Below are 26,505 nucleotides of genomic sequence, written 5' to 3' on the forward strand. Positions count from 1 at the left end.
ACTAATTAGTGATGGTAACTTGGAACATTACTCTGGAAATTTCAGAACTTGTTTTAACCATTGTTCTGCATCTAAAGGAAGGCATTGCTGTGTGGGTAAATACGAGGTGAAATTTACAACAGAAGTGGACAGTACAATCGGATAAATGGGGCCCCATTATGCCATCAACTGATTCAAAACAAATGATTCAGAATGTTTCAGTTATTTTGAAACATGTATAAAATCACAAGTGAATGAATGAGGATTAGTTTATATATATATATCCAACCCCAATTCCAAAGAAGTTGGGACATTGTGTGAAATGTAAATAAAAACAGAACACAATGATTGGCGAACCCTCTTCAACTGATATTCAGTTGAATACACCACAAAGACAAGATTTTTAATGTTCAAACTGATAGACGTTTTTGTTTTTGTGCAAATATTTGCTCATTTTGAAATGGATGCCTGCAACACATTTCAGAAAAGCTGGGACAGGGGCAACAAAAGACTGGGAAAGTTGATGAATGCTCAAAGAACACCTGTTTGGAACATTCCACAGGTGAACAGGTTAATTGGAAACAGGTGAGTGTCATGATTGGGTATAAAAGAAGCATCCCCAAAAGGCTCAGCTGTTCACAAGCAAAGGTGGGGTGAGGATCACCACTTTATGAACAACTGCATGAAAAAAATAGTCCAACAGTTCAAGAACAATGTTTCTCAACATTCAATTGCAAGGAATTTAGGGATTCCATTATCTACAGTCCATAATATAATCAAGTTTCAGAGGATCTGGAGAACTTTCTACACGTAAGCGACAAAGATGAAAACCAACACTGAATGTCCGTGAACTTCGATCCCCCAGACGACACTGCATTAAAAACAGATATCATTGTGTAAAGGATCTTACCGCGTGGGCTCAGGAACACTTCAGAAAACCATTGTCAGTTAACACAGTTCGTCGCTACATCTGCAAGTGCAAGTTAAAACTCTGCCATGCAAAGCAAAAGCCATACATCAACAACATCCAGAAACACTGCCGCCTTCTGTGGGCCCGAGCTCATTTGAAATGGACAGACGCAAAGTGGAAAAGTGTGCTGTGGTCTGATGAGTCCACATTTCAAATTGTTTTTGGAAATCATGGACATCGTGTCCTCCGGACAAAAGAGGAGAAAGACCATCCAGATTGTTACCAGTGCAAAGTTCAAAGGCCAGCATCTGTGAAGGTATGGGGGTGTGTTAGTGCCCGTGGCATGGGCAACTTGCACATCTGTGATGGCACCATCAATGCTGAAAGGTACATCCAGGTTTTGGAGCAACACATGCTGCCATCCAAGCAATGTCTTTTTCAGGGACGTTCCTGCTCATTTCAGTAAGACAGTACCAAGCTACATTCTGCACATGTTACATCAGCGTGGTTCTAGACTGGCCTGCCTGCAGTCCAGACCTGTCGCCCATTGAAAATGTGTGGCACATTATGAAGAGCAAAATACGACAACAGAGACCATGGACTGTTGAACAACTGAAGTCGTACATCAAGCAAGAATGGGAAAGAATTCCACCTACAAAGCTTCAACAATTAGTGTCCTCAGTTCCCAAATGCTTATTGAGTGTTGTTAGAAGGAAAGGTGATGTAACACAGTGGGAAACATACCACTGTCCCAGCTTTTTTGAAATGTGTTGCAGGCATCCATTTCAAAATGAGTAAATATTTGCAAAAAAACAATAAAGTTTATCAGTCTGTACATTAAATATCTTGTCTTTGTGGTGTATTCAATTGAATATAGGTTGAAGAGGATTTGCAAATCATTGTATTCTGTTTTTATTTACATTTTACACAACGTCCCAACTATAGCCTGAGAAGGCTATAGTCAGCATATGCTTATAGATGTAAATTTCTTGTTTTACAGAAATATAGCTTGTTAAAATACACCTTAGATGACATATTAGAAAAAAATACAGCAAAGCAAAATATAGTTTACATTGATGGCATGAATTTTGCAAAAATTAGATTAAATAATCCAAAGAAATCTTTCCTGACTGCGAAAAACCCTACACGTACATGCAAGAAAATAAGTCATGAACACAAATCAAGGCCTGCACACCTTCAGTTCGTTCAAGTAGCTCAATAAGTGTGACATGGAAAGGTTTTTTTTTATTATTATTCTTATTATTATTTTGCTTTCTTTCTTTTTGCCAAACATCCAAAGGAATATTTCAATCAGGATTATTTCATGCTGATTTCATCAGAGAGGGGTTATCTCTCTACTTTACTGGAGAAGCCAAAATAACAGAAATGGCTCCAACTCTCAAAGGTAATAAATAATTATCAGCTTGGTAATGAAGACTCCCAGAGGACTGAGCTGCTTTCATGTCAGTTGGAGATATAAAAGTGGAGCCAGAGGCCAAAATGTTACAAAAAAAAAAAATACTGTCACATTTGCCTGTTCATGGAAGTACCTTCGGTTCTGACTTGCAAACATCCAAGCAAATAATAATAATGTATACTATGTCAATGTATACACAGATCAGATCTGGTCACTTGCTATATATAATGTGGACAGTCAATCAGTGAGATATGATTTGAATCAGATTTGCAGTAAATTGAATTTGAACTGGCAGTGTAATCAAGGCGTAATCGAGAAGTGCTGCAGTCTATACATCCACAGTTTTGACAAAGATCACAGTCCAAAAAGTCAGAGTCAGTGACAAAGACAAAGACAACAAAGACAACCAAGTCACTGGTCTCCACAACCCTACCGAATACTCAGTCCAAGTAAGTGCAGAACACAGTCGGATCCAGAACACATCCCTGAGGAGCACCAGAAATTACTGAGAAACACTGCCACCTCATGACAAAATTCATGCCTCTGAAGCACAGGAAAAAAAAGACAAACATGAGGAATTAAACAAGCACCACCCTTTCTCCAGAGGTACTGTGTCAGGTGGTAGAGGTGGTCCAAACATACGTTCAAACCTTTAATCAAGCTGATGTTCGGCTCCAGCTATATATTAAAAAATGTTTAAATTAGAGCAGAAATGTTTGTGTTATGTAAGCAATCAAAAACACATGATCCTTTACGTGCACTCTAACTGCCCTCCATCAGATTTTTAGCAGAGTCATGCTAACACTTCTTAGCATGCGATGTGATTCATTCCTATGAATTCTTTTGCAGTCATTGTTTTCCGAGTTGGAAAGAAGCTTCATAGAAGAGAGATTTGTAAAATCAGAGATTGGCAACCCTCATATCTAAGTGAACAAAAAAGTTATTTTATTTTATGCATACAAATATTTGGCCCCTGCAGACGTTCAGCTCCCGTTGAGAATAATGAGGCCCTCCAACTAAAGTATGCGTGAAATACAGTTGTGTGAGTGTATGTCTATGTCTTGTCTGTGTGTGTTTGTGCTTTGAAATGTCCGCGTCCCTTCAGCTTCATTAACGCTGCCTTTCAAACTGGAAGTCGTGTTCAGGCGCACAGCGGTTTTGATCACAGCAACATTTCGTTTACTGAAAGATATGTGTGTCTTTTAAGAACACAATGAGAAGAAGTGAGAGAGAAACGGTGTTCCCTGTTTCAGAAAGGAGGCTGCTTACGTATCTTAATTATATCCATGACCCATGTGCAGTTAAAGAGGAAACCTTATGGCGATTTATGGAGTTGAAACAGAACAAAGAGAGGAAGAACGCTCGCCTAACTGTCTCATTAATTACACTCAGCATGAAATAATGACCATTAAGGTTTTCACTTTGTAACACATAAAAGAAAGCAGCTGTGTGATGACAGCAGAAAAAAGAAAGCCAATTTCATTGAGATGAGGGAAAAAGAGGGTGAACAGAAGGAAAAGATCAAACTGAAAGATGCTGCAAAAATTAGACAAAGGCTTTAGAGAAGAAAAGTGATAGATAATGAAGAAATTATAGATGCAACAATTAACGAATGTGAAAGGAAATTAAATTTTGAAGTCATAGATATAACTACAGCAATGCACCAACCCCTCAATCAACCTAAAGGTGCTATGAAGCAGTTGAATGTTTGATTTTAACCAAACTGTAACTGCCGAATGTTGACACAAAAAGTTAAAGTGCCACTGAGTTTTTTTTATAATTTAAGCCTCAAAAAGAATTTTCTTTGGCATCACTATAGTTTTATTCCTCAACATTTACTAGGTAAGGGATTCATAACATGATGTCAATATGATCAAAATTCATGCTGTCTGGAGACAATTTTGAATTTCAACCCCTGAGGGGGAGAAATCTAAGGGATCCGATGCTATGACCAACATTTGGTAGATTTGGAAGTGATTTACAAGAAATCTAATGGATGTTAATGTAAGATCGGTTACAGGTAAACTCAAAACCTCACGCATGCGTACACACACTTCCTCCTGTCATTAGTCTGCATGACCAGAAAAGACAATATTCACTATGGAAATTCCCCCCAGATAAATTTGTCCTTTTCATTAAAATAAGCTGTAATTTTGCAACATATTACAAAAATAAACCTACATTATAACACTTGAAATTTTATTTTGTTGAAATTAAATTTAAAAAAACAATTTTTTGTTGAAATAATTTTATTGAAATTAAATTTTCTCAGTTTTGTGAAATTTGAAAAATTTGAAAGGCCCTATAGCCTTAAAGAAGAACTGTATCAGACTGGACTGTTACACTGAATTGATTCACACCAAATCAAATTACTTTGAATCAAATCATTCCATGAATCGTATTGTAGTCCATACGGTGCTTCTGGAAAGTATTCACAGCGCTTCACTTTTTCCACATTTTAGTTATGTTACAGCCTTATTCTAAAATGGTGTAAATTCATTTTTTCCCTCAAAATTCTGCTGACAACACCCCTTAATGACATGAAATTTTTTTTATTTTTTAATTTGTGCAAATTTATTAAAAATTAAAAAGAAATCACATGTACATACAGTAAGTATTCACACACTTTGCTCAATACTTTGTTGATGCACCTTTGGCAGCAATTACACCCTGAAGTCTTTTGAATATGATGCCACAGCTTGGCGCACCTATCTTTGGGCAGTTTTAGTTTTCTCCATTCTTCTTTGCAGCACCTCTCAAGCTCCATCAGGTTGGATGGGGAGCGTCGGTGCACAGCCATTTTCAGATCTCTCCAGAGATGTTCAATTGGATTCAGGTCTGGGCTCTGGCTGGGCCACTCAAGGACATTCACAGAGTTGTCCTGAAGCCGCTCTTTTGATATCTTGGTTGTGTGCTTAGAGTCATTGTCCTGCTGAAAGCTAAACCGTCACCCCAGTCTGAGGTCAAGAGCGCTCTGGAGCAGGTTTTCATCCAGGATGTCTCTGTACATTGCCACATTCATCTTTCCCTCATTCCTCACTAGTCTCACAGTTCCTGCTGCTGAAAAACATCCCCACAGCATGATACTGCCACCACCATGGTTCACTGTAGGGATGGTGTCTGGGTTCCTACAAACATGACACCTGGCATTCACAGCAGGGAGTTCAATCTTTGCCTCATCAGACCAGAGAGTTTTGTTTCTCATGGTTTGAGAGTCCTTCAGGTGCCTTTTGGCAAACTCAAGATGGGCTTCCATGTGCCTTTTAATAAGAAGTGGCTTCTTTCTGGTCACTCTACCATACAGGGGTAATTGGTGGATTGCTGTGGAGATGATTGTCCTTCTGCAAGGAATGCTGGAGCTCTCTCAGAGTGACCATCGGGTTCTTGATCACCTCCCAGACTGAAGTCCTTCTCCCCCGATCACACAGTTTAGATGGGCGTCCAGCTCTAGGAAGAGTCCTGGTTGATCCGAACTTCTTCAGTTTATGGAGGATGAAGGCCATTGTGTTCATTGGGACCTTCAAAGCAGCAGAAATGTTTCTGTACCCTTCCCCCGATTTGTGCCTCGAGACAATCCTGTCTCGGAGGTCTACAGACAATTCCTTTGACTTCATGCTTGGTTTGTGCTCTGACATGCACTATCAACTGCGGGACCTTATATGTAGACAGGTGTGTGCCTTTCCAAATCATGTCCAATCAACTTAATTTACCCCAGGTGAAGTTCAGTTAAGCTGTAGAATCATCTCAAGGATGATCAGTAGAAACAGGATGAGTCTGAGCTCAATTTTGAGCTTCATGGCAAAGGCTGTGAATTTTTATGTACATGTGATTTCTTATTTTTTATTTTTAATACATTTCCAAAAATCCCCCCAAAAACAAAACCTTTTTTTCACATTGTCATTATGGGGTGTTGTAAATGTAATTTTGAGGGGAAAAAATGAATTTCAGCTTTTCTGAAATAAGGCAACATAACAAAATGTGCAAAAAGTGAAGCGGTGTGAATACTTTCTGGATGCACTCTATCTCTCTAGGTATCGTATCGGTATACGTATAATTTTGTGTAGGAGAGATGCGCAACTCCAGAAGACATAAAAGAAAAACAGAGGTGCAAGGAGAGATGAAAAAACAGAATGCTGGCTCTGAAGTAAGCTGGTAAGTTGTTGTTTGTCCGGGACTCTGTGTGTCACCCGGTGCAGCAAATAGGCAGCTTTAACACACTGTCCAATCACAACAACAAAACAAATAAACAGAGTATTAAAGGCTCCGCGGGGAAACCACACAGGAACATCAGAGGAGGTGTTTTTAGAGAGCCAGATCCACCAATTATTTGTTATGAGAGGGGTCCAGGAGTCTCACACTGGCTGCAATTCCAGATCTGCTATGTGTGCGTGCATGTGTGCGTGTGTAATGAGATAACTAAAAAGAAGAAATGCAGTTTAATGTTCTTTATGGCCTCCAAACGGAGGAAGTGACATTTTATTAGCCTGGTTGTGTCTGTTATTCAGAGGCAGAGACACTCAGAAATGCAAACTTTCACAATAAACCACATTAAAATCATCCTGAGGCCCTCCACTGGCAGTGTGAGCACGAGCGGGTCTACTAATTTATGTCACGTCTCGCACTCCACGCCTCACAAACACACCCGCACACGCATCGATCCCCTCTTAGCTCTTCTTACACCTGAATTGGCTGCTGTTATCCTGCAGTTGTGCCGGTGAAAAGGATAATGCTGAAGTACTTCAGAGGGCAGATCCTCGCTGTCTGCTGCCCCCCGTGTCTGGGGCCCCACCTGCTCCCATGGCCTTTTCTGACATAAACCCACGGTGAAAAGCATCTGCATGGCGATGCTTATTCACCATAGCGGCTGCAGCTACCGAATCTGAAGCAATGCTTCAGAAAGTAAATGAGAACACTTCACATACCCAGCCTGAATATTTGTATGTAGGTCCATGCACTTTGATGTTTCACCATAAGAGGTACTCCATCTTGTCAAAATGAGGTGAACTAATGGGCCGTGGCTGAACAGGCTCAGCTCAGAGGCTATCGTTTCCCGCTGGAATGCCGGGCTGAGAAGGAGGCGGGGGGGAAATGAGCGCCCCTTTTCTTGTTTGGCTACAATAGTTGAGTGTTCCCTGAGATCATTTGTTGCAGAAATCAAAATGTATGACCTAGTTTACAGGTTCCTATTTCTTCTTCTTGTTCCATGTTGTTATTTTCCCCACTGATGAACAATGGTGGGTGGAGTTTATTTGATGATCCTATCCAGCGTTTGTTTTTCATATAGTTTACTTTGGTTGATCAGGTTGCACTGTGGGTCATCCTGAGAATTTGTGGGATCCCCAAGTAAGTTGGAGGTCATCATAGGCAGCCGTACTGTGAGTGCTGTGCAGAGGGGAAGCAGAGTCTGGTTTGTTCTCGGTGAATTCTGGTTTCCATTCTGTTCAGTGCTTGCATGGACTGGGTGCTGGATAAGGTTGCTGAGACCAACAACGTGGATGCCTGTGTGGGTGAAACAAAAATCTGATCTTGACTTTGCAGACAATGTTGTGGTGTTTATAGACTTAATGGATGCTCTGATTCCATGACTTAAGAAGCTGATTGAGAACTCAGAGAGTTTCAGGGTTTGTGATTGTACTGGACTCATCCATCAGAAGTGTAGCTATTTGTAGTGAAAAATCCAAGTCTTTAGGATCTCCATCTTGCTTTATGTTTTACAGACCAAGAAGCTAACCAATGACGTTAGGAGAGAAGTGCATGGGTTTGGTATTAGGTCTCTTCAGAGGATCCTTTGCTACCACTGGAGTACCTTATTGTCAAATTAATGGTTACTTCCTCCCCAAGCGCTGGAAAATTATTAAATGTATGTCCATCTCTCAACTGGATATGGTAGATACATAGATACCTTTGGGAGGTGGTGATGGAGCAGAATAGAGGCTGTGTTGGTGACCCTGGGTGGTTCTGTAGTGTGAAGGATGCAGTGAGGCTTGACACCAGTCCATGCTCCCAGACCTGACCTGACCACGTGATGTTCAACAGCTGAAATTCTCTGTACATTTGGATGATAAGCTTCATCTCTTTCAGTGAAATATGTATTTTGACAAGGTTGATATTATAAATATGTTGCAAACATAGGGGCATGATTTTAGGATGGTGCTAATAGTGGCCAAATTTTAGGATTGATTGGTCTTGGCAGGGGTACTCAGATAGAGGTAAAAATGACCTCTACCAAGAAGCTTATATTATTTGTAATTGCTTGTCTGTATGTTTGCCAACAGGATAGCTTAAGAATGCATGAATTAAATTAATGATGTTTGGTGGAGAGGTAAACTTTGGATCAAGGAAGATTAATCATGTTTTGAAGTTAATGTGGATTTTCAAACCTTTTTAACCAATATAATCTCAGTTAGGAACTGGGGTGTCTAAGTGTCCCGGATCATGACTAAGATAAAGGCTTTCAATGACTTCCTCTACTCAGCCATCAGGCATCTATCTGTATGAGTGACATTAATGCCTCTGGCTCCTCTGCCATTGAGATCATGCAAATGCCTGTACCTTTGCAGGAAAATGAAGATCAGAGTTTTAAAACCCTCATTACACAGGGACAGAGTCTGTTCAGCGATACTTGTGCGGTCATGAAATTGTGGAGAATGCCGCAGGGTGCCGACGAGCTGCACATCTGCCACCAGGACCTTCCAAGGCTCACTCGTAATTTGCTCACAACCCGCCATGATCGCCATGAAGTATGAAACTGCACCTGACAAATACAAAAGAGTCTCCAAGGCCGGAGGACACTCAAACACCGCACAGGCCCTGCACAAACACAGCACAGAGCACCCCATGACCGCCCAATGTGCGCACAATGATCGCAGCATTTTCACTGGTGACAACAGATTGTCCACTGTCACGCGTGACTTTCGGTGTGGAAATCTGCCCGAGTGACATGAGGTTTGTAATGTTATCTGTAACACATCAACTCCACGAGGACAACAATACTGCATAAGGGTCTTTGATAGTAACCATAGCGATGTCATGTCAGGCAGGGGCTTTCCCCAACTTGTGCAAGGGATGCTGGGCAGCACACGGCAACAGCTAATCAGAGTAGAGAGGCACGGTGATGTCAGCCGGCTGCTCTCTTGAACAAAATAATCCAACATGGCAGAAAACGTCCCGAAACAGCTTATTTCTGTATAAATGTAATATGGCCCTCATATATTTTGTTAAAGTTAGCGAGAAATCTAAAAATGCTATTTTTGAAACTAGATAACACCTCTGAAGTGATTTACAAGATCTAAGAGTGTACATGAAGGTAGACAGACAGGTGTTCTTACATCCCAGCTGCGATCAGGTGCGTTTTGGGGCGATTCTATGGTAACAGAATTATAATCGGAGCACATTTTTAATGGGGAGCTAAAATATGGCCAGATTTTCCCGTCGTCATAATTCCGTTACCATAGAATCACCCTTTGACACGTACAACTGTTGCCGTCATGTGTAACGACGGCTTCAGTGCCCTGGTGCTTCCTGTCTTACTGTATGGTTAAGAGACTTGGATGCTCACCAGTGGCCCAAGGTGATGACTGGATGTCTTTGGTTCTAGGCCTCTTCAGAGGATCCTTGTGTACCACTAGAATGACTTTGTCAGTTTAGGAGTGACACTTACATTGCTAGGGAACATCAGATATGTTATTTTGGCCATATTTTTATTCATAAGATCCAGCACTCAGGTTTCTCAGTATTCAGGACCCCATCAACTGGACAAGTCAATTGGGACACTCATGTTTCACCTGGCTGAGACGGATAGATGGTTACATTTGAGAGTTGTAGATCGACCAGTTTGTCTACCTGGGTGGTTGTTATCCAGGATTTCGTATGGTTTGAGGTATGGTAGATGTAGCCATGTGTAGCACCCGTGCAGTGCCACACCCGACTTGTCCTCTAATTAACATCTTCATTATGCCTCCCACTGATTTAATTATTTATATTTTGGCACTCTCACCTGTAATTTCAGGACATTTAAGGACAGACAGGCAAAGCGCTAGTAATTCTTAGCTTTCTGAATGCCTACTAGTTTATCCAGTTCCTTGACTGGTTCTCATTTGAATATAATCTACGGTCTTCATGCTCACATAATCTTTTTGGCTTCATTTACATATTTCTGATCTCTCTGTGGGGCCTTAAAGCTTGCTGTGACTGTGTGTAACATGATTAACCTGCTGAATCACTTGGTTAAAAGAGTTAATAGATTTCAACGTAACCTCAAAGACCCACATGCCAGTCTACCACTCGCTAGTCACGAATCTAATTAGTATAACAAAGGCAAATTAACCTTATCTTATATTCAAGGGCTATCAGTCAAATTAAAGGCCATTGGAAATGAACTTATTGTTGATTGTGGGGTTGTGAAAATGTACTAAAATAATGCTTATAAATGTAAAAATTATAGTCAACTACAATGTAGGTTTTATTTTTGAGACTCAGTTTATATAGCTGTTACGTTTGTCCTATGCTGCCATATTTGACACAAGGTAACACAGCAGGACTATTCAGAGGAGCTTTGCAAAGCCAGATTGTGACGGTCGTGTACTGCCCCATAACCTGAGGGGCATTTTGTAACAAAGATGACCAGTACAAAGTGCCAAAGCAAGTCTGTCGAACAAACGCTCCACCAGCTCTGGGCCATGTCGACTTGGCCCTGAAATGACGGCGGAGATTGTGGGGACTCAGCCTCCCTGTTTGTCAGTCATCACATGCAAGCTGGAGAGCACAGACTGCTCCCTCCACTGGGACCAGGCTGAACAGCAGAGTAATTGGCCATATCCAGTGATAGATGGCTGATCAGTCCTTGTTTCTCATCAGTGATGAGGTACACCAAAGGTCATCTCACCATATGAAGTGATTATATAGTCTTTTAAAGACAAAATATTACAGTCAGTCTTTAAGTATTTGGACCGTGGTAAATTTTATGTAATTTTTCTTTCTTCTTTTACACCACCACAATGGAGTTAATATGAAATATTTAAGATGTTCGATCGGCCATTAGCAAATATAGGAACACCCCAACCTGGTCTCACGGCAAGCACGAAATATACATTAATCTATTGGTTCATGAAATTGTGGCGAAAAGTGCCTCATTTTCATCACAGCGGCACAAATTCATTCTAATTCATTCCATGATGGCTGCATGAAATTAAAAGTGAAGCGGGGGGGTGGTTATGGTTAGGGTGGGGGTAAAGAGTAGGATTAGGTTACAGTTAGGGTTAGAGTTGGGGATAGGAGTAGGGTTAGTAATAATGAGTTTAAAAAAAAACACAGTCACTGACTGGGTGGATTGCTGGGTGACTCATTTCGTGAAGGGCGCACGAAAAAAAAAAAAAAAACGTGAGACTGGGCTGGAACACCCAGGGCCCATTTTTTGGGGGATTATTCAGTTGTTTTTGTTAAATGTTTAGTTAACAGGGGCACACTATTAAATCCAAAAATAATCTGGGGCCAACCCAAAATCTTTAATTGTAATTTTGATCGACACATGAGGCTAAGATGACGTGTTCTCATGTATAATTATATATATGTTAATCCTAGTCAGTTAAATGAAGAATGACACATAATCTAAATCTCATGGCTTTATTACTTATTTTGAACACATTTTAGAAACAAACTGACATATAATACTTGGATTTCAGTATAAACTGAATTTTGTCAGTTTTGTGAAATTTGAAATCCCATGTAGCCATAAGCAGTTGAACAAATTAAACATGAAGATTGTTAACCCTCTGGGATCCATAGAGGCACCAGTGCATTCAAGTGTACTTTTTGTCATATTTCTATTAATAGATCAGCAACAGAACATCACATAAACTTTGTTCGAACAATTCCTGAAACTACAAATTCTCAGCCATAATTCCCGTCTGTGGCCTTTCTGTGTGGAGTTTGCGTGTTCTCCCCGTGTTTGCGTGGGTTCTCTTCAGGTGCTCTAGCTTCCTCCCACATCCAAAGACACACAGATTATTACACAAATTACTAATTTATTTAACAGTTGCTATTAGTCCCATGCGAGATATAAGGAGATTAGTCCAGCGTGATAAATCCTCAGTGATTATTGTTGGATTTCCCCATTAATTATCACTTTTATTATGTTGTTAATTTTTATGTTCAATTCAGTTTCGTGGTCTATGATGCGCTATTATAATTACCCAGAGCACCAGTGAAGCAGAGTATTGTAATTGGTCCTGTTCCTGTGTCTGTCTATGAACAAGATAACAAAACAAAAAAATAATAATAATGATGACAGAATGGATTTTCACTGAACTTGGAGGGAATATTACTTGGGCAGGTATCTGGAGATGATTAAATGTTTTAGAGGATTGGACAAGGGTCAAGGTCAACAAAAACATGATGTGAAAAAAATGTATTTTTGCTATGTCTCCACAGCCTATAGAAAAGAGAGGAGCTGTTTTACAATCAGGGTAATTAGTGGATTTTAAAGATAAAGTTTGGTTTAATGACCAGTTGGAAATGATCAACAAAGTTTCATTTGCCATACATGGATAACTACTACAGGTCTATCAGCAGCAATGGTCATTTAGTTTAATATCCCCATTTGTTTACCAGCAAAACTCTAATTATACTAGTTTTTACCAAAATATCTGTCATTTCCATGATGTCTAATTTTGATGGGCTGCCAGAACTATTATTTATTTAGTAGGTAACCACTAAATGGACTAATTCCCCTATTAAAGCCTACTGTATAACAATCTAACTCCCAACATCATTGGCCAGTGGGAAAACGACTTGAAACAGGCATTCAAAAATAAAATGTCTTGCCTGTCAAAAACATCCTTTCTGGAAATAGAGTGCATTTCAAACTCAAGCATCAGTGCTCTGTGAGTTTTTGTTTGAAAGATGTAATCGCTATCTGTGATGCCACAAAAGGATGTGTAACTAATTTGCTCAAATGTCTTTAGTATTGGGGTGAAACTCTCTGTCTAACAAATACTGTGTTCTCCGGAAATGTTTATAGTCTATCATTATTTGAGAATGCAGAAACACAACAGCAGTTGTATATTCTGAGTACATACGTACCATCAACTGTTTTTAGTTGATAATATACATGGGTAGATTGCACTAATCTTAGTCTGTATAATTTACACAACAATTATTTTAGTGATGGTTTTGTGGTCCTGGGCTTGAGACCAGAGGATCCTCGGTTCAAATCCCAGCCTGACCAGAAAATCACTAAGGGTCCTTGAGCAAGGTCCTTAATCCCCTAGTTGCTCCCAGTGTGTAGTGAGTGCCTTGCATGGTAGCAGCCTGACATTGGGGTGAATGTGAGGTATTATTGTAAAGAGCTTTGAGCATCCGATGCACATGGAAAAGCGTTATATAATTGCAGTCTATTTACCATTTATCTGACAGGTATGGAACTTTTGGCATTTAAGTACCCCAGTCAGCAGTTAGATATGGATGAATAACTTGAACAAAGTAACCACTTTGATTTTTTTGTCCCAGAGACACATACTTGTGTACCCTGACTGTGAAACAGCCCTAATCTATATTCAGTACCAGGATACTTTTTTCTCTATAATATTGCAAGACAGGGAGTATTTCAAGAATTGTATAATTTGGTGGATGGATAATCAAACGGGGCACCAGAAGAATGGTGCTATATGGAAAATTTGATAAGATTGGAAAAATTTGATATTGGTAGAGTTTGTGTAAAGATGGCTTTATCATCATGATTACTTTTTCCAGAGGATCTAGAACTTAGGTCCCCTTCACACATAGTATGAATGTGACTATTCGACTACAACTATTTACACACACCAGTGGCTGAAAGACAGAGTGTGCGCTGTGAGAGCCCATTCGATCCCTCTCATGGCAGGTGTTGGCAAAATTCCAGGTGACACACACAAACATCTAACACTGCTCTCTTGGCACTTAGAAAATGCGTGGCCATTTGCGCTATTAGCACGACAACAGTCAGCAGATGATCACTTTCAAGCTGGCTGCAAAATTTGTGTAAGTGCCCCAAGACTGTGGAGTTGCCAAGTATGCATGTGGCATGCCAGAGTGTTGGCTCCCCCCACAACACATGTGTGCATGTTTCATGCACCCCCCCACTTCAACCCCAACATGTGCGTGCGTGTGGTTTGCATGCTCCCACGCAGGCGAGGCACCTCTCTTCTGATCACAGAGTGACACCTTGGTCTGTGCGCTGACTGGACAGGGGGCATGGCTGGCTGTCAACAGCAGAGCACATACTGTATTTCAGTGCACACGTGTGTGTGCTTGGTGTCCTCACGTGGAAATATGGGCTACAGAGCGCGCACATTGACAGGCTGCCCCACCTGAAACGGACTGTAAGTTCATGTGGACATGCAGCAGGCGATCTGAATGTCACACGTGTCCTGTGAGTGGTGCACTGCAGAACTATATGACAAGCCAACAGTGCGACAAATACACCAGTTTCAGTCACATATCAGCAGAAATACGCCATAACAAATGCCGTTTGGTCAGTTATCACGGCTTTTTTTTTTCCTCTTTTTAAAAAAAAATATGTTTATGTCCTTGATTTCAGGCATTTTTCTGCACCTTTTACAGGACAGCGATGGTAGCGCAGTGGTAAATTTTCTGGCTGGCAGTCAGAGCTTTTGTAAATTGCAGGTTTCAATCCTGTGGGTGGCATGTAGTTTTTTTTCACAGCAGCTGCACGATGTGGTTACACATGCTCCAACTGCTCAATTTCAATTTATTTTTATTTATATATAGCGCCAAATCACAACAAAGTTGCCTCAAGGCACGTCACACAAGTAAGGTCTAACCTTACTAACTCCTCACACTGTGTTGCCGCTGCAGATTTCGTGTACGCTCGTGCACGAAACCGTCGCTACCGGGTTCGTTCACGCCTCCCTGTCGGTTCGATGTTTTCATGGTTCACTCATACGAGCTGTTCCACTATGATTTACCCTGATTTGTACTTATTCGTACTATGTGTGAAGGGACCCTTAAGAACAACTTCGAACTGTTGCTGGACATGATGCTCAACTGTCTGTCCTTTTTTCTGAGTCCACTTATTTCCGTTTAAGGTCACTAGGGGTTGGAGCCCTGGAAATGATGCAATGATCATTTCTCCATAATTTTTGGTCAAAATCAAGCCGTTACTTCTCAGAATCATCTAGGTCTTTTCTACTTCTTTATTCCATGCTTGTGTGGGGTTGAAGGTGGCAATTTGTCCCAAGATTGAGCCATTTATACATTTAATGTCTTGTTCAAGGCCATTCTGATAATCAGCTGCAATCAGTGAAGGGAATTAAGAATTTATTGCATCATTATCATTTGCCTCCACCCTCATGCTGTTGGTAAAGGTAATCAAATCCATCTGTAACTCTTGTGTGTTTTCTGTTGACACCCTAAAACAAAATGAAAACTTAAAAAAATAAGAACAACAACAACAAACCCATATTCATATGCAGTCTCCCTGAGGGGTCGAGGATCATTTAATGTTAACTTGTTGTTAAATACAAACACGTGTCAAATACGGTAAACATTTACGATGTGACTAATCATTGAGTGTTTTTATTGGTCCTTACTTCAGCTCAATAAATGTAATTGGCTGCTGTGACAAACTATTTTGACAGAAACAAACACTGGCAGATTTCATTGAGATCACAACTAATCAAGCGTATGATGCTGTAAGATATACACCAATCAGCCAGAACATTATGACCACTGACATGTGAGAAGCACGAAAAAATGGGGACACATAAAGATTAGAGTGACTTTGATAAGGGTCATATTGTGATGGAAGACAAATGAGCCAAAGCATCTCCAAAACTGCAGCTCTTGTGGGATGTTCCAGGTCTGTAGTGGTCAGTACCTACCAGCAGGGGTCCAAGGAATGGGTCAGGACAGATTTGATGGCAAAAGGCGAACCTGCACACTATGATCAAGTGTTTGTGCCAATCTGTTACCCAAAAGGCAAAATTTGCCTCATGACAGTACAATCAAACTCCTTTCCTGAAGAATGCCTCATTCAGGATAGATGTCCTTAATGTTAAGGAAGAACTTGCATTTTCCTGTTGTATCTACTTTTCTTTAATATGCTGTCTGATGGGTATTTATCAGATTACCTTTGAAATCCCAGCAAAGACTGGTGGAGGAAGAGGCAAAAATGAAACTGATTTTCTTCAAGAAAGCTTTCCCTTGTTGTGAGAGGAAAGTGGTAGTACCAAAATGAACAAATTAATAAATAAAGAGTACCTTTTGTCAAGGGCTTTTGACATCTTCTAAGAGGTGAGAGTAACGGGAGAAACGAGTGATGCCTGTTAACTCTGACCCAAATTATATGAGACAGTGGAAGCTGTTAAAACACAGAACAGATTGTGGAGTCTGTGTGACCTAGATAACATTAATTTTGAAAGGCTCCTGTACATCACATTAAATGTCTCTTCCTTCTAATACAACGAGGCATATCTTCTTCATTGGTAATGAAAATTACATTCTAATAAGGAATTTGAGATATGAAAAATACCTCCTCAATTTCTGACATTTGTAGTCACCAATGTTGACAAGAGGAGGTGTTTCAAGTTTGATGGCACTCTGAATGTCACCTAAGGGTTGTATGTTTACAAGGACTTGAGAAAGTGGGCTAAGATGGTACTGAGGGTAAACAAGGAAAGGATTTGCTAGTTTATGTCTCAATTTTTCAGTTTCAATTTATTTTCATTTTTATAGCACCAAATCACAACAAAGTTGCCTCATGGCGCTTTACACAAGTAAGATCTAACCTTACCAATCCCCAGAGCAAGCACACAGGTGACAGTGGTAAGGAAAAACTCCCTCTGAGGAAGAAACCTCAAGCAGGCCAGACTCAAAGGGGTGACCCTCTGCTTGGGCCATGCTACTGACACAAATTACAAAACAGTTCACAATACAATATCCAGGAAATGTTGCACAGGACATCGGGTTTTCCAAAGCAGACACCACACCCATCTCTGGATGGAGCCGCACCTCAAATAGAGAGAAGAAAAACAGAATCGGGCATCAGAAAGACAACAAATACAGTATAATTTGTCAGCATTAAGTAAACAAGAAAAACAAAAGAAATACTAAGGTGATTGCCGGCCACTACCCCTAAGCTTTACTAAAAGACCCAGAATTTAGATAAGGTTGAGTGGCCTGCTCTGTTTCCTAATAAAATGAATTAAAAGAGTAAAAAGCATAGTAACATACTATACCAGTATGCTAGCCATACGAAAGGGAAAATAAGTGCATCTTAAGTCTGGATTGAAAGTCTCTATAGAATCTGACTGTTTTATTGATGCAGGGAGATCATTCCACAGAACAGAGGCACGATAAGAGAAAGCTCTGTGACCCACAGATTTTTGATTCACCCTAGGGACACAAAGTAGCCCTGCATCCTGAGAATGCAGAGCCTGGGCCGGTATGTAGGGTTTAATGAGGTCAGCCAGGTGCCAGTCCATGAATAATTTTATAGGTTATTAGCAGAACATTAAAATCTGATCTCACAGGGTCAGGAAGCCAGTGAAGAGATGCCAAAATAGGTGTAATGTGGTCAAACTTTCTGCTTCCTGTCAAAAGTCTGGCAGCAGCGTTTTGAACCAATTGAAGACCCCTAATGTTGGACTGCAGTAAACCAGAAAATAGAACCAGAAAATATTGGCCTCATTATGTACATATTTACATAATACATACATATTTACGAATTTCCTTTGGCTGCTTGGAGTCACCACAGTGGATCTGGTGTAGAACCAAATGTTCGTTTGGCATGAGTTTTATGCAGGATGCCCTTCCTGATACAACCCCAGATGTATAAAAGGAATGGGTCATTTGGGCCTTTCTAACTCCTTGTGCCATTTTGCTGTCTTTCAAGTCCTTTATGTTTGTAAAGTTGGAATGTGCAACCTGAAGTTAGAAGCAAATTTATCTCCTCTTCACATGCTTATTTTTGTTATTTTTCAACCATGTTCACTTAACCATACACCATGTTGTGTAAAAAGCAGCATATGTTGTCTTCTATTGTGCTAAAAACAAAATGGGCGTCCAAAATAGGATCTGGTGGCTTCAGCCATGTGATTTACTGTTTTAATGTAACTTTATGAAGAATGTGCCTGAAGATTTGACAGTGAAGTCGATGGTTTACTGTATGTGAGTTATATGTTTTCTCATTTTATGTCAACAAGGAACAATATCATTGGTGCCATTGGCTACATATTGTCAAGGATTCAAGGATTCAAAAGGAGTTTATTGTCATATGCACATAGGAACATGTTCCCTGCATAATGAAATGTGTTTACTGCATTTTACCCATTCTAATTGCCAGTTAGTAGCAGAGGTCACCTTTTTGGCGCCCGGGGACCAGCTCCAGATGTACATCCCTGCCCTAGGTCACGAGCAGGGCTGAGCAAACCTTGACCGGCCTCATGACAAACAAATAACAACACACACAACACACATAAGCTGGCCCGGTACATGAACACATATAAAAGCACACACAAGGGAAGAATTGGGAAAAGAAAAACCTCCATTGCTGCTGTGTTGAACTCATGCAGCAGCACTGGAGAAAAAAAACCCCATAGCACAGGAAAACAGTAAACAAATCACAACAGACGACAGCCGAGACTTGAATGTGTCCAGTGTTCAGACAGACAGCCCAGAAGGCCGCCCTTGGCGCCATCGACAGGCCTTATCTGTCCATCCTGAGGGGGGGATCCCAGTCCTGAATCAGTCCACCAGAGTCTCAAGGTCCCACAGTCAACATCTCAGGAATGGGAGGAGGGAGAAGACAAAGAGGGGGGGGAGACGAGGAGCGAGGCATCAGGAATGTTCCTTGGGGGGAGGATTTTATCCCAGCGGCCTTGAAGGGCAGCTGGTGTTTGGAAACCAAATAGATATCCAGATTAACAGACGCCTGAAAGATTCCACCGTCTGAAACTTCAGAGTGGCTCCCAAATACATCTGAATAGAGGAGATGTGGTCATTACTGACGATCAAAGCGGTTTTCCAGTGCAGGCATTCTCCCCGAGATGGATTCCAACGTGCGGTTAACACCCGCCGACTGAGCTGACACTGCCCTTCCAATCGAATCAATCATGTGGGGCAGCCTGGACAGGCCAATTAATGCCACCTCCACCTTCTTAATTTTCCGGTAAACCAGTGTTATGGCTGCTCCACACAGCAGAAACCCGGTCACCACAGCTCCAAATAAGTAAACATCTTCAACGTCCTCCACAGACAACGTGTACAGGCACATGACTTGCCACCTCCGCCAGCTATCCATCACGTAACCCGCCACATGTGTCCCGGCAGGACAGGTTGGGTCCTCCGCTCCCAAGTGTCTTGTAGAAAAAATAGTGTCAATTGCGTTCAGAGACCACTTGATCAGATCCATTTTGCCGTTTTCCAGAGGAGCAGGGCTGGCAGCCTCACAGACAAACACGCTACAATAGCAGGAAAGTTGGGGAGGGAGGAGGAAAGAAAAATGCGACCGTCCCAACCAAGAGCAAGAAGGCAAAAAAAAAAATTTGATGTCACCCACATCAAATTCAAGTCATTATTGGTTGCCAACAAAGTGGCATCTGAGACTGCACCTATCAACTTAAAAGGTGTCATCAAGGATTAGGCTACCTTTAGGCTGCTGTGCGCCTCACACTGTCATCATCTCTACACACACGTCAGACTATTCCCATTTTTAGTGGAAGGAGCTACCAAATGCTATCAGAGCGTGGTGTGGTGTGCAGAGTAATGCCCAATCTGCTTTCAAGAACTCTTGACAACAATAGCTCCTCTTAAACCCCCAACATGTCTAATGTCTGACCATGCACTATTTTCTCTCTCTACCTTTCATTGCATTCTCAGATTTGACCCTTTGGTGTCATCTTAAGCCTCGGTCACACGGTACTAACAAAGGACACCAAAGCCAAAATGAAACGAGAAATATGGACTTATGTTGACTTTCGGAGGCATCATTTAACCGTTGTCCAGCTTCGTTCCTGTAGCTGGCGCTTCATTAGCATTTTCAAACTGTTGAAAAATGTGAACGAATCCCGATGACAACTTCAATTCATCTGTGTTCTGTTTTGCTTTCTGTGCTGACAGTATGTCATTGTTTGCTTTGTACCGTACCACCAACGTTCCATTTGATTGTCGTCCATCTTCATTCAACCTCATAAGTCAGTCATCTTGCAGGAACGTTGATGATATCTGAACGGATCAATAACTAAAGATTTGACAAGCTGAATGTGACTCTTCCGTGTGTGGAATGAAAAGCAACGTTTTCATACAGAAACAATAGAGGCAAGAACGTTTTATCAACTACTTTAGCTATTTAAGCACGTTCCAGCCACAAATGTGCGTGTGCGCACACATTGTTGTTGTGAAGACAAACCTGCTGTCACGACAACCAGATTCAGCACCTGCAGGTGCTACGCACAAGTACAGGCTGGCGTTCGGTCTCATAACCGCTGTCAGGTCACGTCATCATGAATGTTTCTTTTTGATTTTGTTTAAAGCTTCGAGGTCAACGTTCACTTCATTTTTCTTTCGTTAGTTTCGGTTGTGTTTCCTTCCTCTATGCGCTCTTGACTCGCAGGGTTTTTGGTGATCGTCCACTTTTTCTCGACATTTTGTGACATTTTTCCTTAGTTCAGCTATTGTCGTGTGACTGGGCCCTTACACTTTTGCACTCATTGGCTAGTATGTGTACGTGCAAATGGTATTTTCATGTTATTGAAGTCGCTGTTAAACTATCAAGACAGCAGTTACTGTTATGCTGTAATCTGTGGGGTTGAGGGGCATTCGCTTTGATCTGTGACCGCATGCAGGAACTGAAAATTGCAAAAGAAGGGATTTTTTTTGGAATACAGTGCGGGACCTATGAGGTCAGCTTAGTGAAATTGGTGCAGCAATGAGCGTTCATCTTGAGGGGCAGGGCTGAACACCCCATTCTGACTATACTGTAAGTCCCTTTAAAAAAAGCATCGGTTAAATGAATGCAATGTAATGCCTTTACATTATAAACTTTTTCTTGGTGACTGGTTTACAAACCTTACCTGGTTTTCCATCACCCCTTTGTTTCTGTGTAGGCTCTCAGTTGTCGAGGTGGTTTCCATAGTAGAGAAGCTTGAATCTTCGACTGGACTGGGTTGCTTGACGCGAGGACGTTTCGCTTCAAATCGCAGAAGCTTCCTCAGCTAAAATTCTTGCTCTGGAAGTCTGACTTCTGTCTGACTCTTGTAGAGAAGAATAAAACAGAAGCCAACAATGCTGGAGTTTTAAACCTAAGCAGACCCCACCTACTGAGAGGCAGACTGCTATAGGCTAGTGACTAAACAATAGCTCTAATTAGCAACTATTGTGCTGTAGTTAGCACACCTAATGGCAGGACAGCTGTCCCTCTAATGATGGGATGGATGCCTTTCTGATGGCTCCCTTGATGACGTGAATGACATTACCATGAACCAAAGACTGAAACTCCTTTGACCTGAGTACCCCATTGTAAACAGGGGATAAAGTGTGTCTCAGACCCCCTCCCCGGTTAAGGCTGGGTTTCAAACATTTCACAAAGAATGCCTCCTTGACCCCTCTCTCAAACCATTTCTTCTCTCTGGCTAATATTTTAACTTCCTTGTCCTGTAAACCTGAACAAGTTAGCAGAACTCCAAAATATTGAGGCAGTCAATTGCTACAAAATTTTTGAGTTCATAAACTTAAAAGTTTATTGTTCCCAGAACTTAAAAGTACCTCATGGCTACAATTAAAGTGTTCATTAAGTAAAAGTAAGTCGCTTCAGCTGTTCCCTTGTTTCTCACTCAGGGTCATGGGATCTGAATGTTGATTTGGCACAAGTTTTACGCCAGATGCCCGTCCTGACACGACTCCACATTACATGGAGAAATGTGGAAGGGGTGGGGTTTGAATAGGGGACCTTCTGCTCTGAAACCAAGCACGCTAACCACTTGGCCACCACCCCGCTAAAGCATTTGTTAAGTCAACTAAAATATTTTCATATATAATTACTTAATTCTTTTAAGTTGTGCTTAAGTTATGCTTTGAAGTTATGCTTACTTAAGATACAATTAGTTGAAGTCAATCAAAAATTCTGAGTTTAATTTACTCTAAAAGCAAGACCATGTTACACAAACTTGAAATATTTAAATATAGAATGTTTTCTTAAAACTTTGAGTTTATAGTACTTAATCTTTTTAATTAATTTCAACATTTGGATTTACAGTGCATGCTTAAATTCACACAGATAACCCCTTAATCCAGCAGCACCTTGTTGAGACAATGAAGTATACAGTGTGCTTCTCCAACAAGGAATACTATGAAAATCTTTGAAAAAAATACAGCAAAATGATAGAAAGTCTCTGTCTTCTTGCTTATTCTCACCACACAATGTCACACAGGACAATGTGTGCCCGGGTCTCAATGTGCTGCAGCTCTTTTTCAGGCCAGGATAGGCTCCAGGCCTCTTTCTCCAAACAATGGCCCTTCACCATGCCAACTGTAGTGTTGCCAAACATGGTGCCAACTTGGCACTGCTTCCTTGTTCGCAGTGGATGATTCAAGGGCATTAAAGCACAATGTGGGGGTTCTACATTATAGACATCTGTTCTCAGATTCCCACCACAGTTTGCTTTGAAGCAGTCTGTCATCCATTGCTCCCTGCCCCTGTTTCTCATTTTATGAGCTGCCAGTCTGAGCCAGGAGCATTAACACCCTGTTTTATTTTAAAATGACTTGCGTGCACAGAAGCACAGGTCATGCATCAGGGTTCCACGTTTACTCATAACCACATCATAAACTGTGAATATTTCGCAGCAGGTCTCCTGCCACTTTACGTACTGAGCAGGACGTCTCCCATTAAGGATTGATGATCCTGACCAGAAAACATCTTTGTTGATTTTTTTAAATTGGTGTGTGCCATTTTCTGTTAAATTAATGTTGTAATGAGTCATCACAGAGCATGTGTTTGTCATTTTACTGTTTAATTATCTCCATCTTAACACTAATTGATCTTTCTTCTCTCTTTTCTGTGCAGTGCTCAGAGAAAGTGACTGTGATAGCCTGTTGGGCTTCATCTAAAATATTCTACCAAAGAATAATGTCCACTCCTGACCTGCTCTGAAGGACAATATTTGATTGGCTTACTAGACTCCCTGAGGCAAAATTGTTGCTGAGCAAAAGGTGAACACAGGGAAAAGAGCAAGAGTGGCTCGTGTGATACTTGACCTTCAAAAAGAACTCAGGTGCAGTCCAGAAGATGATCTGAAGCTGCTCTTAAGTGGATCACCCAGCTGCTAATTCTATCATCTTTTCACACATTTTTAGCAATGTTCAAACACCGTGGACCAACACTGACATCAGTGCTGGATCTTTATATTTTGAGGAATACCAGACATCTCGCCATGGATTTCACAGACGTCCTCTTCGCCACAGAACAACTGTGAGAGAAAGCCAGAGTGAGGGATCTGACACTGGGACTTGGAGGACCAGGTTGTGTGCTGCTAACCCATGGTGGATCTGCTGTGAGCCGGACAAGGGACTCAGCTGTGGAGGATGTCAGCAGAGGCCGAGCTTCAGCCGGGTGTCAAAACCAGCCAGAGAAAGGACTCCAGGAGGATCAAAGGTATGTTTGATAAACTTCTCTGATAAACTCGCCACAGTTGGAACACTAGTTTGCTGAACCCAAAATTGCTCGCGGAGCTCAGGTCAGTGCATTGTATCAAATAATCTTGATTTGACACATCTTCCTAATTTCTAAAGGTAAATAGGTCCTAGAGTCATCAGGGCTACGGAAATACAAAATGTTAATGTTCAGAAATTCCTTTTTCCACTGCAAACTTTGGTAGTCCCTTACAAATGTTTCTGTGGAGCACATATATTGTATTGCTGTGACATCAGGAGGTTTTCCAGAAGCCCTAAAGTTTTGTTAAAGTTATACTATGGTTATATTATGGTTAGACTATAGTTGTTTTTGCATATGTCATATGGTACAAGTCAGATATGTGACATCACCAAACCACATGCTAGATCACATCATAGGTAAAGTCCCTTTCACACCGGTGTAACAGTATATCCCCCCCCCCACACACACACACTGGACACAGTGCTCTACACCGAATGTCCATGAAAAAAATTAAACATCTTAAATTTTTTGTGTCCATTTCACGGACCCCTTTGCATCCTTCAGCGTATTGCCATATACGGCTGCATAAGCTCGGCATATTTGGTACACCACATTACGCAACTCTACCTTGGACCGTGTGAAAGGGGCTTAAAAGTGAGTGTCACATGCTGGTATGACACAGTTATAGACCACGCCCCTTCTATAATGCATTTCCATGAATATGAGAATGGAACTTAACGCAATGCACACTAAAATGATTAACAAGCTTCTCTCTGTTTGAAATTGTGCACATTACATGGTTATCTTTTGCAGCTGTGTGACTACTGCATATGCATTGAGTGGCAGCTGTTGGGGAAAGTGTAGGAGCACGGACCCACAACAGGGGGCGCAAATGAACGGACAATGGATAAAGCCAAATACAACACTTTACTGTTGTGAAAATGCACAACAACAACAACAGATTACAAAAGTGAGTCAAATACAAGATGTCATGTGGGCAGGCTCGAAGATAGGAGACATCAGTCCGAAGTCGAACCGGAACCACACGATTTCCTCCGCCACCGAACCCCGGGAATACTGGAGCCGCCAAGTCCCGAACTCCCAGGTGGCCACTGCCTCCGCGTGTCGGATCTGGTACTGCTGGCGAGGAGCAAACACAGTTAGAAGTGGGTGCGTGTGCACCCAGCAATACGTACGGTGGAAAACCACCTCCTCCTCTCGTCGAATAAAGAGTTCACAAAAAACGCTCAAGCAACAAAGGGTTATTATCTCACAACCAGCTGAGGTACGTTACCTTCAAGGTAGAACGATATCTCGGCAAAGAGGTGGAGATGTCGTCTGGCTGATATACCAATGCTGATCCTGTTGAGTGGTGACAGCTGTCAAGGATGATGAGCGTCAGCTGTCACCCTGGCTGCTCCTGTTAGGCGGCATCGCCCTCTGGTGCCTGGAGCCCGCACTCCAGGCAGGGCGCCCTCTGGTGGTGGTGGGCCAGCAGTACCTCCTCTTCAGTGGCCCACACAACAGCAGCTTTGGCATTTAATGTGTTGTAAATCACATAAACAGTCTGATAAATTAGCTTCTGTTTCATTCACAGTGGAATAAAAACAATTTGCACTAATTCTAAGACTGTGGAATAAACAAAAAATTAATTTTTCTTTAATTGTAAAGGTTACTTTGAGATTCCTGCAGTTTTGTATTAAAATAAAGACAATTTATGGCTATCGGTACATATGAGCAGAAACTTGGAAGTTGGGCGCTTTTAAAGAAGCTCATTTTGGCATGCAAGATGTACAGTGTGTCATGACAGTTTGGGCAGCATGTACATCCCAACACATATGCGATGAGGATTGACTGATTTAGTGATTTGGAGATGTAGATACTCACATCATAGTAGTACAGGTAGCATTAACCAACTAGTCATTGCTGCCTAAAGTACACTGTGATTCTTACTGGCATTTGCAAGAAAAGCACAAATTTTCCTTTATACAAATAATGAATGTTTATGAGTTCAATGGTACAAATATTTCATGAGGTAAAAGATGAAATGTTCCATTCAATGAGACAAAGCCGAGTTGAATGGTACATTCCAGCTTTCACCAAATAAATATTCATTCCGTTGTATAATGGCGAAAATAGATAATTTGATATTTTATTAATTTGTAAACAACAGAAAAGGGACTTACATTTTGCTGTTCAACAGTCCAACACAAACTTTAAAAAGGAGTCCAAAATTGTTCTCAGTCAACTTGGAAAAATAATTCGATAGTTCAAAAATAATTCTGACGATGTAGTCCGTGATGCCGTGCACTGACTTTGTGTACCTCCAAAAAAAAAAACTTTGTGTACTTCCTCAGTCCATGTCAGAAATTAGTCCAGCTTTTCCTCCTAACAACTCTTCATGCCTCCAGACGGCTTACAACGTAGTGGATTTGTTTTGTGTGTGTGTGTGTGTGTGTGTGTGTGTGTGTGTGTGTGTGTGTGTGTGTGTGTGTGTGTGTGTGTGTGTGTGTGTGTGTGTGTTAGAAGAATTAGCACCATCAATTAGCTACT

The 26,505-nt window shown here is 41.3% G+C and overlaps 1 protein-coding gene across 1 annotated transcript in view; it reads left to right on the plus strand.

Annotated features, from left to right (window-relative positions):
- LOC117521216 overlaps window positions 1-26,505 on the plus strand; it is a 215,906-nt gene that overhangs the window by 40,012 nt on the left and 149,389 nt on the right. The window contains exon 2 of the mRNA XM_034182558.1: window positions 23,365-23,952. Coding sequence (XP_034038449.1) covers window positions 23,883-23,952 — 70 coding nt within the window. The 5' untranslated portion in view covers window positions 23,365-23,882. The remainder of the gene's footprint in view (window positions 1-23,364; window positions 23,953-26,505) is intronic.

Source organism: Thalassophryne amazonica, chromosome 12 (genome assembly GCF_902500255.1).
Source record: "Thalassophryne amazonica chromosome 12, fThaAma1.1, whole genome shotgun sequence".
Lineage (NCBI taxonomy): Eukaryota > Metazoa > Chordata > Actinopteri > Batrachoidiformes > Batrachoididae > Thalassophryne > Thalassophryne amazonica.